At 41.4% G+C, this 18,026-nt stretch overlaps 1 protein-coding gene across 2 annotated transcripts in view; it reads right to left on the bottom strand.

The window, feature by feature from the left end:
* Positions 1-18,026, bottom strand: part of LOC134351486 (cathepsin E-like) — a 48,769-nt gene that overhangs the window by 2,856 nt on the left and 27,887 nt on the right. For both annotated transcript variants that reach the window (XM_063057699.1, XM_063057698.1), the window contains 3 exons: positions 9,018-9,217; positions 4,014-4,136; positions 873-1,014 (listed from right to left, as the gene is read on the bottom strand). In XM_063057699.1, coding sequence (XP_062913769.1) covers positions 873-1,014; positions 4,014-4,136; positions 9,018-9,217 — 465 coding nt within the window. The remainder of the gene's footprint in view (positions 1-872; positions 1,015-4,013; positions 4,137-9,017; positions 9,218-18,026) is intronic.

The following is an 18,026-nucleotide window of genomic DNA, read 5'->3' as shown; positions in this document are numbered from 1 at the left end:
GTAAAATGCGTGTTCACCGAGCTTGGCAATTGGCTGCAGGCATTTCATCACCAGTCTTGGTGGCATCCTCAGTGCGCAGTTGCTGGTGCTTCTCTCTGGGAGTGCTCGTGGTTCTATAACCCTCTGTTCACTTGCCTCGGTCCTGATCGGCTACCCCTTTGGTTGACCTTTGAATTCTATTGCCTGGCAAACACATAGCAGGCATGAGAATTTTTAGAACCATGATTTTATTCTGATAACTCCGTAAATGGACGCATCAAAATATATGCCATCTATGAACCCCTAATTGACCAAAGAAATGTGAACAAATAGAATCCTAAGATCAACTGAAGGGGCAGCCATTCGGGACCAAGGAAAGCGAAGGGAGGCCCACATAAATGTGAGCATTCCCAGAGAGAAACACTAACAACTGCACTGAGGGAGTCACCTCAACTAGTAATGAAACGCCTGCAAGCTAATTGCCAAGCTCGGCGAACACCCCAACATCAAACAGAAACATGACATTCGAAGTTTTGTATCACTTCAATTTGCTCAATAAACTCAGAAAACTGGTAAATAATTTTGATTATACTGTGCAAAATCACAATTCGCTGTGGATTTTAAGGAGGTTCCACAGATACTTTATTTACAATGCATAAACCATGCTCCCAGAAGTAATGAATAATTTCATAACTAATCATCAGAATTCTGCTTATAAATCTCCAGAAGGTTTCAACATCAAATTTTAAAGATGATTATGTCTACTGTACTTTAAAATGTGGTCAAAGAATTATTTGCATCAGTAGATAGAATTAAGCAAGAAACTATTAATTGCTGCAGCCTATAAAAGTTAGGTGGGATCAATTCAACAACAAACAAGTTAAAATTCATACCTCGCCCATGCCAACCTGGAAGTCAGCAAAATTATGAAACATTTCTTTTATTTCCAAGTAGGGACCAGCTATCAAAGAGGTTCCAGTGTCAACTATTGCAGAACAACCGTTGCGACACACGACAGTGTTGTGAAATTTTATACTGGATGAGAAACATAAAGTAATTCATTCCCAAGTCAGAAGCATAACAACAGATCTATCTTCCAACATGACTAAATGTTCAGATATAGATCCTGATTTTGAATTGCAAATTGAATCACTGAAGTAAATCTTAACTCATAAAAAAATCACTAGGCTAATACTTAGTCAGATGTTTTAACCCAAAGGAGTTTCAAATTCTCATGTCACGCCCTGCTCTCATTGCTACCATCAGAAAGGAGGTACAGTAGCCTGAAGACACACACTCAACAATTCAAAGACATCTTCTTCCCCTCTGCCATCAGATTTCAGAATGGGCATGGAACCCATGAACACTACCTCACTACATTTTTATTTCTATTTTTGCACTGCTTATTTAACTATTTTATATACATTGCATTGTATTGCTGACACAAAGACAACAAACTTCACGACGTGCTGGTGATATTAAACCAGATTCTGATTCTGAATCGGAATGCTCATTGATTCAAGTTAATTCACTTCTGGTTTGAGCGAAGACTACACACATTTCGGACAGAGTTATTAATTTAAATATTATAACGAGGTTATCCAGCTTCATTTCATAGTGTCCTCCATGGACTCTATCTACATAACTTGCTGTCTCCTTAAAGCAGCTAATAGAATCAGAGCCCCCCCACCCCCCACCAATCCTGGACATCTTCTCTCCCCGCCCCCGATCTCGAAGAGATACAAAAACATGAGATCACATCCCATCAGGCTCAAGGACAGCTTTTATCTGTGTGTTCTAAGACTAGTAACGATCTCTTATATGTTAAGATGGACTCCTGACCTCACAATTGACTTAACTGTGACCTTGCATCTTATCTGTCTGGATACTCTCTCTGTAATTGTAATGCTCAATTCTGACTTCTGTTATTGTTTTCAGCTTGTATTACCTCAATACACTGTTGTAATGAAATGATCTGTATGGATGGCAATTATTTTCACGGTATCTCAGAAAATTTGACAATTATAACCCAAGTTACAAATCTACCTCAGGAAAATCTACAGCTGAAAGGAAGGAAGAGCGGCTAATTCTGGGTTGTGAACCAAGAGAAACTAAAGCACATCTCCCAAGTCCGACAAGTTACTCTGCAAACATCCTTTTGCCAGCACACTAAACCCCCTTCCCACCCATCTTCCTGCTCACCAGCCTAGTCCAGTGACTACCATCGGTTACTGTCCCCTCCACCCAACTCATCACCCCCGACACCCAAAATCAGCCTGTCTCCATTGATCACAAAGAGTACTGACTAACACATTTTCCCTCAGCCCATTTCAGACATTAGATACCTTGGCTCGGACCATGTACTATAATATTGACTGGAAGGTAGATGACTAAAAAGAAAGAAGTCCTGCAGTAATAAGTAACTGGGGATTCCATTCCTCTAGACTTTCCAAACTGAATAACCACACCTTATTCCGTCTCTGCAGAGAATGCGGCACCAAGCTAAACTCCAGCCACCTTGTTAGACCTAAAGAACAAGGGCCCGCACTGGAAGCATCGAGGCAAGTTTAAGAAGTGATGCAAAACAAACCTGAAATGGTTATTATCACTTTTCATTCTGGACAAATTTTGCAGAGCGTTAACAAATTGTGGCTCTTTTAATTACTTTGTATCATCCATTTTTTAACCACTTATGGGCATTTGCAATCATAAAATTCTACTTATAGAACGTAGAATAGTACAGCACAGTACAGGCCCTTCGGCCCATGACATTGTGCCGACCCTTAAACCCTGCCTCCCATATAACCCCACACCTTAAATTCTAGTAGTCTCTTAAACTTCACTAGTATATCTGCCTCCACCACTGACTCAGGCAGTGCATTCCACGCACCAACCACTCTCTGAGTAAAAATCCTTCCTCTAATATTCCCTCGAACTTCCCACCCCTTACCCTAAAACCATGTCCTCTTGTATTGAGCAGTGGTGCCCTGGGGAAGAGGCGCTGGCTATCCACTCTATCTATTCCCCATAATATCTTGTTCACCTCTATCATGTCTCCTCTCATCCTCCTTCTCTCCAGAGAGTAAAGCCCTAGCTCCCTTAATCTCTGATCATAATGCATACTTTCTAAACCAGGCAGCATCCTGGAAATCTCCTCTGTACCCTTTCCACTTAAGTAAATCATGTACAGTACATACAGATTCCACTTACTATTGTGGTAGATTTATTTGAACTGTGCATTTAAATAAAAATTTCAGTCTATGACAGGGTTCCCAACCTGTGATCTGTTGACCCCCCAGTTCATGGTCGAGGTCAATGGCATAGAAAAGGGTAGGAACCCCCTGATGCTTTACTTTCCCATTATTTCTTTCCATCAGGATTTCAGATGTTCTCTTTATAAAAATATCTCCAACTATTGTAAAGTGGTGAACCTGTGGAATTTTTTGCCACAGGCAGCTGAGGAGGCCACGTCTTTAAGTATATTTAAGGCAGAAGTTGATAGATTCTTGATTAGTCACGGTCTGAGGGCTATGGGGAGAAGGCAGGAGATTGGGGCTGAGAGGAAGATTGGATCAGCCATGATGAAATGGCAGAAAAGTCTCAAGAGGCCAAATGGCCTGCTTCTATATCTTATGGTCCTATACTATATACACTGTATATAATATATAGGCTAAATTTAGCATTATAGTTAATAACATCAAAAATTTCACACAGTAATTTTTCTATACAAGTGTTTTTAGAGTTTACTGATTTTTCTTGAGTTGTACTTACAAATTATCTTAAATCCGGTTAATTTGATTTACTTAAATACTTAAATATAACCATATAACAATTACAGCACGGAAACAGGCCATCTCGGCCCTTCTAGTCCATGCCGAAAATATGTTAATAACATATGCTATGTTAATAAAATATGTTAACAACAATGTCTCCGTTTGATTGTGAATGGTATCAATGTACATCCACAAAGCTAAAATAGTCTGCTCACCACTGTAGTTTATCAAAGATAACTTTCCAGGTTCACACTCACTTACTTTTGTAGTGATATTTTCCAGTACTTCTTCTCTGTAACTCGGACCCAGTTAATGTCCCCTGTGTACCGGGAATGGTCAATCCCTCCCAGTATCAGTTCACCACCTCTATGACTGTCCATTTCTCTGGGAAAATAAATGTCATTGGCATTTAATACAACAAGGAAAGCATTCTTGTTACTTACATATATTTCATATTTGCTACAGAACCTTGTGTCCTTTACTTCCAATGTAGTTGCAGTCCCTCTTTACCTTCAAAGTTCAAAGTAAGTTTATTATCAAAATACCTAGATGCATGGAGATTCATGTTCTTGCAGGTATTCATCGTAAAACAAAGAACTATAGTAGAATCAATAAAAAACTACACACAAACAAAGGCTGACAAACATACAAAAGAAGACAAACTTTGCAAATTGGGATTGGGATCTGAAAGGTAGATTTGAACAGTACAGAACTTAGAAGGAGTGGAATGTATTGTTAAGCATCAAGTTACATGTATGGTAAGAGATGATATAAGGGAAAGTCAGCAGGCAGTGAAGACAATATGGGTAGAAATATGAAAAAGAAAATAAGTTAAAATTATGGTCAAGGTCACAATTAGCCCAATGGGACCATTGGTGAAGTGGCTATGTACGGTCATCCAAAGATTAAACAAATGTGGAATGAAGCAGCACCAGGAAATCTGCAGATGCTGGAATTTCAAGCAACACACATAAAAGTTGCTGGTGAATGCAGCAGATGCTGCCTGTCCTGCTGCGTTCACCAGCAACTTTTATGTGGAATGAAGCAGTTCTGCTTCCATGTTGATGGGAAAACAGAGATGTGTGTTCGAGACAGGTTCTTTCTTTAAAATAACCAAAAGACAGGCTGAGCTAACTTAAGTAAGAGTGATGATCCAAGTTTAACAACCTAACAGAACATGACTATTTATATAATCGGCTACATTAGCATAGCAGTTAGTGCAGCACTAGTACAACTTGGGGCATTGGAGTTCCAAGTTTAATTCTAACACTGTCTGTAAGAAATTTGTACATCCTTCCTGTGAGCATATGGGTTTCCTCCAGTTCCCTCCCATAGTCCAAGTGCGCACTGGCTAGTAGGTTAATTAGTCATTGTCAATTGTACTGTGATTAGGCTAGGGTTAAAGACAGAGGTTGCTGGGCTGCCTGGCCCATTTTACTGGAAGGACCTGTTCTGCGATCCATCGCAGAATAAAATAAATAAATAATCTAATAGACTCATGGAGCTCTAGAATATAGAAACAGACTCTTTGACTCACTATATCAATGCAACAATCATGCCTTTTCACGCTGATCCCACTTGCCTACATTTATTTCATATCCCTTGAAACTTTGCTAATTCTAGTACGTCTAAATGTGGCTATTCTTTCTGCCTCTGTCACTTCCAGAAAAAAATTAATCTTTGTGTAAAAGACTTACTCATCACATTCCCCTTTAAACCCCCCCCCTCATCTTAAACCAGTGCCCTCGCGTTTTATGGGAAACATAGTCCAGCAACCTATGCTAACTTTGGGTCTCATCATTGTAGATAACCTTACCAAGTCACGTTGAATTTACATTTCACTGAGATCACAGTGAGTTTTCCACATTATATTTTTAATTTTCCTCCGAGATGACCACACCCTTGTCGTAGGGTTTGGAGGCTTGTGTGCCTCAATGACCTGGAGAGCTACGTTGGCTGGAGACAGAACTTTATGCTTTGACTCTTGGTAGAGTCACCTACGCTAAACAGGGCAAAGGGTAGAGGATAGACTAAGCGTGGTCCATTGTCCTTCAGGTTCGGGCTAACAACCATCACTGGTAAAACAAAATTGTTACGGAAACAGCAATGAAGATTCCTTCTATATATGGCCAAAGACAGACAGAGATGGAGGGCCTTCATGGCTACCCTAAACACCAGTGGCATAATAGACAATTCATTAATTATTATTATTTGCAATTGCCCTGCTGTTTGGTCAATAGTGGAAAGAAAACTTGTGATGTCATTGCTCCTGCATTTGATGCTGCACCTAGTTAGATACACCCACACGGGTCAATCCTAGAAAGGCCCCATATGATGTAGTGATACTACCAATTTAATTGGATTACGCAATTCATTCCAGTGGGAATTTATTTCTTAGAGTCTACTAAACATAGCAGGTTCTCCATGAATTTATTTTACTTCATTTCCTAATACTTTTATTGATTTGAAATTAATTTAATGTAATTATAATTAGCTTTTAAAAATATTATATTGTTAAGAATTAGTTGCAGAAATTCTAATGGCTTTTATGATATGTAAGAAATCAGAATCAGGTTTATACATTGTGAAATTCGCTGTTTTTGTGGCAGCAGTACGTTGCAATACATAGTAATAAAAACTGTGACTTACAGCAAATCTACGTAAATTAGTTAAATTAAATATGTAATGCAAAAAAGTAGTTAGGAAGTGTTCATAGGTTCAATGTTCATTCAGAAATCCGATAGCAGGGGGGTAGAAGCTGTTCCTGAATCGCACCACCAGGTTCAAGAACAGTTACTACCCCTCAACCACGAGGCTCCTGAATAAAGGGGGATAACTACACACACTTGCCCATCCATTGAGATGTTCCCACAACCAATGATCTCACTTTAATGACTCTTTATTCATTATCTCATGTTCTCGTTATCTATTCCTATTATTTATATTTGCATTTGCACAGTTAATTATCTTTTGCACTCTGATCATTCTTTCATTGATCCTGTTATTGTTACTATTCTATAGATTTACTAAGTATGCCCACAGTAAATTGAATCTCAGGATTGTATGTGATAACATATATGTACCCTGATAAAAAAAATTACTTTTGAACTTTGAACTTTTGAAAGTATTTTCAATAGTGGGGAGGATAGTCCCGTGATGGAGGTTACTGAATCTACAACCCTCGGGTGAATCGGTGAGCGTGTGCCTTCAGCCTCCTGTACCTCCTCCCTGATGGTAGCAATGAGAAGAGGGCATGTCCTGGGTGATGGGGGTCCTTAATGATGGACGTCACCTTTTTGAGGCATTGCTCCCTGAAAATGTCCTGGATGCTAAAATTTGCAGAAGTCCTCATGCTTTGTCTTAGTTGGGGCTTGTCAAAGCTTGTCAGGATGCTCCAAGGGGGTTGACATTAATCACTGATAATAATGCAGAAGCAACTTACATCCCAGGGCATCCAAAGCTCTGCTTCCAAATTAAAGGAGTCTAGGTGACCAATATGGGACAAAGAAATGGCAAAACTATTAAGGAAAGCAAAAAAAAATGCAGATTCTGCTGAATATTGAAAAATTATAAATGATGGCAGAGCTGTGAAAAGGGAAAAATTGTTGCAAGGAATATCAAAAATCAACACAAAAATGCTACAATTCTGCAGCTGTAAAAGAGAAGGCCTACATCATCAACCTATTATCCCCATGTTTCAGGATGAAATTGCTTTGAACAAGCATAAATTGTCAATGTGAAAACTTACAGTTTCACTTTGGAAGAGTGAGTAACTATTCTGTAACTCGAGAGAGTGCCATTGCAATTATTTCCTGCCATAGGCTACGTGTGAGAAAACTATCAATGCATCACAGTTTCATAGTGGGAGTAGCGTAAACATCCAGCAGTTAAAGACCAGAAGGCACATCATTGACAATCCTAATGTGTTTCATTATTTTTCTTCGGGCTGTTTGTCAGAATGGTAATGCACTGTGATAATTGGATTGCATGTGAGGAGGTTTCCTCTCATGAGCATACCAAGGGAGCTTGTTTGGATACACGCAGATGCTCCCATTTCTAGCAGGCTGCACGATTTTTTTTCCACTATGGCTTAGAATATCAGTGTGAAATCCATTATTATTTTTTTAGTGACGAGATACCTTAGGGCGGCATGGTTTTGCAGTGGTTAGCACAACGCTTTATAGTACCAGCGGCCCAGGTTCAATTCCCGCTGCTGCCCGTAAAGATTTTAGATCTTCTCCCCGTGACCACGTGGGTTTCCTACGGGTGCTCTGGTTTCTTCCCACAGTCTAAATACATTCTGGTTAGTAGGCTAGTAGCCATTGTAAATTGTCCCGTAATTGGGCAAGGATTAAATTGTGGGATCACTGGATGGCGCAGCTCAGAGGACTGATTGGACCTATCTGCGTTGTATTTATTTATTTATTTACTTGTTTGTTTTGTTTATTTATGGAGATGCAGCGTGGAATAGGCCCTTCCAGCTCTTTTAGCCACATCCCCCAGCAACTCCCGATTTAACCCTAGCCTAATCACAGGACAATTTACAATGACCGATTAAACTACCAATTAGTATGTCTTTGGACTGTGGGAGGAGACCCAGGAGAACATACAAACCCCTTACAGGCAGCGGTGAGAATTAAACCCAGGTCACTGGTACTGTAAACCATTGTGCTAACCACTTCACTAAAAATTAATAAGTTGCTTATGTATTTATTACTCAGTTGACAAATTCAATGTAATAGTTATAAGAATAATTATCATAAAATACTATATGGTAACACTTATGTAACCTCTTACTACATTTAACTCATGTCAATATGAATAGGTTTTGTTCATTATGTGCCGTGTCATATGACATGCACAATCATAGTCTTTCCATAACCATGATAGTTCTTGGCAAAGTCTTCTACAGAAGTGGTTTGTCATTGCCTTCTTCTGGACAGTGCCTTTACAAGACGGGTGACCCCAGCCATTATCAATACTCTTCCAAGGTTGTCTGCCTGGCATCAGTGGTCGCATTACCCGGAATTGTGATCTGCACCAGCTGTTCGTACAACCATCCACCACCTGATCCCATGGCTTCACATGACTCTGATCAGGGAGCGAAACAGGTGCTACACCTTGCCCAAGGGTGAGCTGCAAGCCAGCGGAGGGAAGGAGCACCTTACACATCGTTTGGTAGAGACGTATCGCCAACCCACTCGCGTATAAATAACACGATTGACTTCTCTGCTTTAAAAGGAATGGAGAGGCCATAACACAAACCTGCTGAGTCGGAAAGAAAACACAGGCTCTTCCAGCAGACCCTGGTGCATCATTCTGTCAAATACCGGAAAGGCTCCACCTTCAGACAAAGCAGGATATCCTAAACCTAAAATTCCATCAAACCTTGCCAGAGTAAATGTCGAGCCTGGCTCATAAACAGATTCACCAAATTCTTGGCCTTGTACAACTATGTTTCCGATCTGTTGAAAACAAATAGTAGTAACTTGTTAGGTAATTAGAAGTTGCAAATAAATAAAAAAAACTCTACAGGTGCTGGAAGGCAAACCTCCAATCAGTAATCTGAAATATGAACAGTGCACTTTCAGCTTCCTAGTGTGATTCTTATATGAAATCTGAGTATGTCTTTGGTGTATCATCGGAACTAAGAAAACATTAAGACATTCATTAAATACAGTTGCCTAGAGTCATAGAGTCATTGAAAAGTGCAGCCCATAAAGAGGACCTTTGGCCCATCTAGTCCATGCTGAACCATTTCAACTGCCTAGTTGCATGGACCTGCACTGGGCCCCTAGCTCTCCATAACCCTCCCATCCGTGTACCTATCCAAACTTCTCTTAAAAGTTGAAGTGGAGCTCGCATGCACCACTTGCTCTGGCAACTCATTCCACACTCTCATCAACCTCTGAGTGGAGAAGTTTCCCCTTATGTTCCCTTTAAGTGTTTCACCTCTTACCCTGAACCCTTGACCTCTAGTTGAAAGTCCCACCCAACCTCAGTGGAAAAAGCCTGCTTGCGTTTACCCTATCTATACCCCTCACAGTTTTGTAAGCCTCTATCAAATCTCCCTTCAATCTTCTACGTTCCAAAGAAAAAAAAGTCCTAATCTATTCAATCTTTCCTTATAACTCAGGTCCTCCAGTCCCAGCAACATCCTTGTAAGTTTTCTCTGTACTCTTTCAACCTTATTTACATTTTTCCTATTGGCAGGTGTCCAATTTGATAGTTTGAAGTAACTACATTATAATAACAGTTTAGAAAGTATACTTTTGTCATGTAAAGGAAAAATACTACTTTGATGCTAATTCCAGTGGGTTTTAATATAATGTTCATGGATCGCATATTGTATTAACTCTGTCATGGCTTCAATATCACAATCACTGACTATAACAGATCCACGTGACATTAAGCCCTAGTCAGCATGGTTTCCAAATCTGCTGGAATCCTTTGAAGAAATAACAAGCAGGATAGACAAAGGAGAATTGGTGAATGTTGTGTAACACACATCAAAGTTGCTGGTGAACGCAGCAGGCCAGGCAGCATCTCTAGGAAGAGGTACAGTCGACGTTTCGGGCCGAGACCCTTCGACAGGACTAACTGAAGGAAGATCTAGTAAGAGATTTTGCAGAATTTCTCGTGTTTATGTTTGTGAATGTTGTGTATTTGGATTTTCAGAAGGCCTTTATGAAGGTGCACATATGAGACTACTTAACAAGTTATGAGCCCATGGTATTACAGGGAAGATTCCAGCATGGATAAAGCAGTGACTGACTGGCAGGAGGCAAAGAGTGGGAATAAAGGAACCTTTTCTGGTTGGCTGCCAGTGACTGGTGGTGTTCCACAGGGCGCTGTACTGAGAGTGATTCTTTTTGTGTTATATGTCAATGATTTGGATAATAGAATTGATAGATCTTAGCAAAGTTTGGAGATGATATAAAGATAGGTGGAGGGGCAGGTAGTTTTGAGGAAGTAGGGAGGCTACAAAAGGACTTAGATAGATTAGGAGAATGGGCAAAGAAATGGCAGATGGAATACAGTGTCAGGAAGTGTATGGTCATGCACTTTGATGGAAGAAATGAAAAAGTTTACTATGTTCTAAATGGAGAGAAAATACAAAAATCTGAGGTGCTAAGGGACTTAGGAGTGCAGGATTCCCTAAAGGGTAATTTGCAGGTTGAGTCTGTGGTGAGGAAGACAAATGCAATGTTAGCATTCATTTCAAGAGGACTAGAATATAAATGCAAGGATGTAATGTTGAAACTTTATAAAACACTAGTGAGGCCTCACTTGGAGTATTGTGGGCAGCTTTCGGCCCTTTATCTTAGAAAGGATGTGCTGAAACTGGAGAGGGTTCAAAGGAGGTTCACAATGTCATATGAAGACAATTTGGTGGCTTTGGACCTGTATTCAGTAGAATTCAGGAGAATGAGGGGAGAGCTCATTGAAACCTATCAAATGGTGAAAGGCCTTGATAGAGTGGATCTGACGAGGATGTTTCCTATGGTGGGAAAGTCTAAGACCAGAGGATACAGCTTCAGAATAGAGGAGTGTCCCTTTAAAATGGAGATGAGGAGGAATTTCTTTAGCCAGAGAGTGATGAATCTATGGAATTCGTTGCCACAGGCAGCTGTGGAGGCCAAGTCTGTATGTATATTTAATGCAGAGTTGATAGGTTCTTGATTGGTCGGGGTATGAAGGGATACGGGGAGAAGGCAGGAGATTGGGGCTGAGAGGGAAAATGGATCAGCCATGATGAACTAGAGCAGACTCAATGGGCCAAATGGCTAATTCTGCTCCTATATCTTATGGTCTTATGGTCTTATTCATCTCAGTAGCAAATATCTGCTCTTCACATTTCAGTGTATTTTTCAGAGATACTTATCACTGTATTGTGACGGAGAGCGTTCAGTAAACACACTTCAGAATTTTTTGATGATGTAACTATGAAAATGGACAAGGGAGAGCCAGTGGATGTAGTGTACCTGGACTTTCAGAAAGCCTTTGATAAAGTCCCACATAGGAGATTAGTGGGCAAAATTAGGGCACATGGTATTGGGGGCAGAGTACTGACATGGATTGAAAATTAGCTGGCTGACAGGAAACAAAGAGTAGCAATTAACGGGTCCCTTTCAGAATGGCAGGCGGTGACCAGTGGGGTACCGCAGGGTTCAGTGCAGGCACCGCAGCTATTTACAATATATATTAATGATTTAGATGAAGGGATTAAAAGTAACATTAGCAAATTTGCAGATGACGCAAAGCTGGGTGGCAGTGTTAAATGTGAGGAGGATGTTATAAGAATGCAGGGTGACTTGGACAGGCTGGGTGAATGGGCAGATGCATGGCAGATGCAGTTTAATGTGGATAAATGTGAGATTATCCACTTTGGTGGTAAGAACAGGAAGGCAGATTATTATCTAAATGGAGTCAAGTTAGGAAAAGGGGAAGAACAACGAGATCTAGGTGTTCTTGTTCATCAGTCACTGAAAGCAAGCATGCAGGTACAGCAGGCAGTGAAGAAAGCTAATGGCATGCTGGCCTTCATAACAAGGGGAGTTGAGTATAGGAGCAAAGATGTCCTTCTGCAGCTGTACAGGGCCCTGGTGAGACCACACCTGGAGTACTGTGTGCAGTTTTGGTCTCCAAATTTGAGGAAGGACATTCTTGCTATTGAGAGAGTGCAACGTAGGTTCACAAGGTTAATTCCCGGGATGGTGGGACTGTCATATGTTGAAAGATTGGAGCGACTTGGCTTGTATACACTGGAATTTAGAAGGATGAGAGGGGATCTGATTGAAACATATAAGATTATTAAGGGATTTGACACGCTGGAGGCAGGAAACATGTTCCCAATGTTGGGGGAGTCCAGAACCAGAGGCCACAGTTTAAGAATAAGGAGTAGGCCATTTAGAACAGAGTTGAGGAAATACTTATTCACCCAGAGAGTGGTGGATATGTGGAATGCCCTGCCCCAGAAGGCAGTGCAGGGCAAGTCTCTGGATGCTTTCAAGAAAGAGATGGATAGAGCTCTTAATGATAACGGAAGCAAAGGTTATGGGGAGAAGGCAGGAACTGGATACTGATTGTGGATGATCAGCCATGATCACAGTGAATGGTGGTGCTGGGCTCAAAGGGCCAAATGGCCTACTCCTGCACCTATTGTCTATTGTTCACACTGGTGTTTCATAAACGAGGCTCTTTGCTCTCAGTGGGAGAGAGAGAGATCGGGACTGCCAGGAATTCACACTGGTGTCTAATAAACAGGGCTCTTTGCTTTCAGTGGGAGAGAGAGAGAGAGAGATCAGACTGCCAGGAGTTCACAGTGGACAAAATAGTACAAAGCTACTATTGTGTTTTCTGGTAGTTATCTCTTTGTAAATATTGGCAGCTTTCTTTTTAGCTATTTTCGCTAATTTTTGTAAGTTTGATTTCTGACACATCTGATAAACACCCTTGCACTAAAGTGCTAAGTTTCTCTAACCATTTTTTCCTTTGGTCATAACCCATGAACTTAACATATCTGTTTCAATGTGTAGGTGATAAATAAACATGAATCTTAAATCCGGTGCAGTAAAGTTGAATTATATCTGTGGTGGGAAGTAGATGAACTTATGACAAGGAAGAACAAAGGGAGCCAGAGTTGGTAAGGATAATAAATCAAGCAAATCTTTGTGAAATTATATATGAAGAACCACATACAGGTAATAACTGTTAGCCCATTCACAACCATTCACTCACTCCTTCAACCAAAGCACAGTTTGTATTATCTGAATTATACACTGAGCAGAACTCCTTCACAGCAGCTTTTATTTATGTATATTGAGTTACAACACGGAATTGCCCCTCTGGCCTTTTGAGCCTGTCCTTTCAGCAATCCCCCGATTTAGCCCTAGCCTAATCACGGACAATTTACAATGACCAATGAACCTACCAGCCTTGACAGCTTTGGACCGTGGGCGGAAACCAGAGCACCCTGAGGAAACACAGGAGGTCACGGAGGGAACAGACAAACTCCCCACAGGCAAGGGGCAGGAATTGAACCCCGGACACCCCCACCATAGAGCGTTGTGCTAAACACCACATTTAAGCCGCCACGTGGCTGCTACCAGCAAAATGGACAAAGGCTAGAAGGATAAAGGAACACCATGTTGGAATCATTTTTTTTATAAGAATTGATGCAAAACTAAAATTGTAGTTTTTCACTAAATTGTAACCATTTGTATCTTTAACAAACTCACGTATTTTTCACAGTATGTGGTGATTCGTCCCTACTTACTGGCAGGAAGTGACATAGCAGTTACATGTACATTTTCATGTTCTAATTGGCTAAGTGTTGGCACATAATCTACTTGCTATGATTGTGCAATCATAGACTGGTTTATGCTTGTCTAAGGAATTTCTGTTAGCCTGATTATAAAGGTGATGGATATTTCAAAGGTGCCATCTTTTCATTGAATCTGTTGAATCTCTGTTTTGCTACGCAGCTCCACACAGTTTCAAATGCTCTGCATCTTTGTTTAAACTTTAAAAGAAACCATTGTGAAGAACCAAAGTTTCTTGCTCATTCTTGAAATCCTCAAAAGAACCCAGGGATCAAAAATAACTGAGATCCAACAACCACAACCTGGAAGTTGTCCTCCAAGCCACACACCAGCCTGACTTGAAAATATAAGCAACACACACACAAAATGCTGGTGGAACGCAGCAGGCCAGGCAGCATCTCTAGGAAGAGGTACAGTCGACGTTTCGGGTTGAGACCCTTCTTCAGGACTAACTGAAAGAAGCGATAGTAAGAGATTTAAAAGTGGGAGGGGGAGGGGGAGATCCGAAATGATAGGAGAAGATGGGAGGGGGAGGGATGGAGCTAAGAGCTGGAAAGTTAATTGGCAAAAGAGATACAGAATTGGAGAAGGGGGAGGATCATGGGACGGGAGGTCTAGGGAGAAAGAAATGGGGACGGGAGCCCAGAGGAAGATGGAGAGCAGGCAAGGAGTGATTGTGAGAGGGACAGAGAGAGAAAAAAGAGAGAGAGAGAAAAAGGGGGGAATAATAAATAAGGGATAGGGTAAGAAGCGGAGGAGGGGCATTAACGGAAGTTAGAGAAATCAATGTTCATGCCATCAGGTTGGAAGCTACCCAGACGGGATATAAGGTGTTCTCTCTCTGTCCCTCTCACAATCACTCCTTGCCTGCTCTCCACCTTCCTCTAGTGCTCCCCTCCCCCTTTCTTTCTCCCTAGGCCTCCCGTCCCATGATCCTGCCCCTTCTCCAGCTCCGTATCCCTTTTGCCAATCAACTTTCCAGCTCTTAGCTTCATCCCTCCCCCTCCCGTCTTCTCCTATCATTTCGGATCTCCCCCTCCCCCTCCCACTTTCAAATCCCTTACTATCTCTTCTTTCAGTTAGTCCTGGCGAAGCATCTCGGCCCAAAACTTCGACTGTACCTCTTCCTAGAGATGCTGCCTGGCCTGCTGCGTTCACCAGCATTTTGTGTGTGTTGCTTGAATTTCCAGCATCTGCAGATTTTCTTGTGTTTGACTTGAAAATATATTGGGTCTGTGCTCACTGGAATTCAGAAGAATTTTGGGGGGGGTGGAATCTCATTAAAACATATCGTATGTTGATTTGGAGAGGACGTTTTGCATGGTGGGGGAGTCTAAGACCGGAGGACACAGCCTCAGAATAGAGGGAATTTCATTTAGAATGGAAATGAGGAGGAATTTCTTCAGCCAGAGAATTGTGAATCTGTGGAATTCGTTGCCACAGGCGGCAGTGGAGGCCAGGTCATTGTATTTATTTAAGGAGTTGATAGGTTCTTGATTAATCAAGGCATGAATGGATACAGGGAGAAGGCGGGAGATTGGGGCTGCGCAGGAAATGGATCAGCAGTGGTGAAATGGCGGGGCAGACTGGACGGGCCGAATGGCCTAATTCTGCTCTTTGATGGTCTTATGGTCTTATACCGTCAGTCAGATTATACAGTCAGTGGGCCAAAGTCCTGGAACTCTCTGCATAATAGATTTGTACTTCACGCCTGAGGTACAGTAGCCATTCAGGAAGGCATCTCTCCACCATCTTTTGAAGTTCATGTGTTTGTTTATTGAGATATAGTTGCAGATTGGGCCTTTTCTGGTCCTTTGAGCCGCATCACCCAGGAATTCCCCAATTTAACCTGAGCCTAAACATGGGACAGTTTACAGTGACCAAATAACCTACCAACTGGTACATCTTTGGACTGTGGGAGGAAACCAGAGCACCCTGAGGAAACCCACGTGGTCACGGAGAGAAACTATAAACTCCTTACAGACAGCAGCGGGAATTGAACCCAGGTTTCCAGTACTGTACTAACCACTACAGTACCATTCATCTAGAGATAGGCAAGTTCTGGCTCAGCCTACAAAGCCCACATCCCTTGAAATTATAGATATGAATCTCATCTATCCAGAGCACTGGTTTAGTTGTATTGTATTTTATTCAGCCTGTTTGAAGCACTACGAGTCTAAGCAGGTCATCCACACAGAGGCAAGAACTCCATATTCAATCAATAACCCTATCTAATTAACAAATGTCTTGAGGTTCCTTTCAAGGGTTCAGTGTTATTTAGAGACACATTGACTCTAAATAAAGCAACCACATCATTTATCATCATTGACTGCAAAAAAAAAGGTAAAATATGTTAGGTTTTGTAACTTCAAGACATTAAACTAATTCAAAGAAAGACATGGGGAGTCTGAAAATACAGATGTAGGTCAAGTTTACTCTAAGTGAGGCGTGCCCATATCACGTGGTACCATGCTGACATATACAATTAATATATTTTTTACATATGGCCGATAATTAATTATTTAAATGAACAAGAATGCTTAATCAAATGATATATATAGGAGATTACTCAAGTCTTATTGAAACATTATATTTAAACTCAAATACAAGAAATTCTGCAGATGCTGGAAATCTGGAGCAACATACACAAAATGCTGGAAGAACTCAGCAGGTCAGGCAGCATCTGTGGAAATTGAATAAACAGTTGACATTTACTCTTTTCCATAGTTGCCAATCGGTCTACTGAGTTCCTCCAGCAGTTTGTGTGTGTTTGCTTAAGATATATTTAAATGCTGTCTATGAATGTTGATACTGTGTTTTGCTCCGTGGCCCTGGAGTAACGTTGTTTTATTTGACTGTATTCATGGGTATTATAGAATGGTTGAATAACAATTAAACTTGAACTCAAACTTAAATGACCTGATGTATCCAACTTAAATTTATTTTAAATAAAAAGACAATGGAAGACAAAGATGTCATGAGCCCTGTCGACTTTGTTAATTGTTGTCTTATCTAAAGTCATTAAGCCCTTGTGCTTTCTGTTTAACCTTGTCGAGTTGATTGTGACAGGCACGGGTTTTCAGCCTACTATGATTATCTAAAGCAGACTCCTGAATAGCAAGGTCCTCATGTGTGTTTCGAGCATGATTCGTTTCATGGTGTCCTTCTGCCAAGCTGTCAATATTCAGTTGGAGTTCCGAGGAGTAAACTCTAGTTTCTGTCTTAGCATCGGTGGACAGCTTCCTCGCAGAGCCCTCAGCGCATTGGGCACCAGTGGTACAGGGAGGCAGAGAGCCATCAGCAACATCACAGAAACAGCAAGGAAAGTCTCAAGATGGCTCTGGATGAAGAGAGCAAGTGCACGGGGATCTGCAGCATGTACTATCTCAACACAAGTCGTGGCTTGATCAACCACAGCAGGGTCACCTGGGCGAGGGTGTCTGATGTTGAATGACCTGATCACCCCAGGTTACATCACTGACGATGTGCTCAGAGCATCGTGAGAGGTATTCTTCAAATCTGTCAATCCTCTGCAACTGGGTTCAATTATCTGTCAGTGCACACCGTGACAGAAAAAGTAGGACTAAGGAAAGATACTCATCCAATTCATCCCGCAGTTTAAACCAAGTATGGTTATCTCTTATCTCTAGTATTACTCACTGAGGTAGTCTCCAGCCCCTTGGTATGAACATAGAATTCTCCAACTTCCGGTAATTCCCTCCCCCTCCCTTCCCCTATCCCTATTCCACTCTGCCCCCTCCCCCAGCTGCCTATCACCTCCCTCATGGTTCTGCCTCCTTCTACTACCCATTGTGTTTTCTCCTATTCCTTCTTCACCTTTCCTGCCTATCACCTCCCTGCTTCCCCTCCCCCACCCCTTTATCTTTCCCCTTACTGGTTTTTCACCTGGAACCTACCAGTCTTCTCGTTCCCACCCTCCCTCCACCTT

The sequence above is a fragment of the Mobula hypostoma genome, chromosome 9 (genome assembly GCF_963921235.1).
Source record: "Mobula hypostoma chromosome 9, sMobHyp1.1, whole genome shotgun sequence".
NCBI classification, from domain to species: Eukaryota; Metazoa; Chordata; class Chondrichthyes; order Myliobatiformes; family Myliobatidae; genus Mobula; species Mobula hypostoma.
Note: the sequence above shows the minus strand (reverse complement) of the source record. Positions and strands in the feature narration are given on the sequence as shown.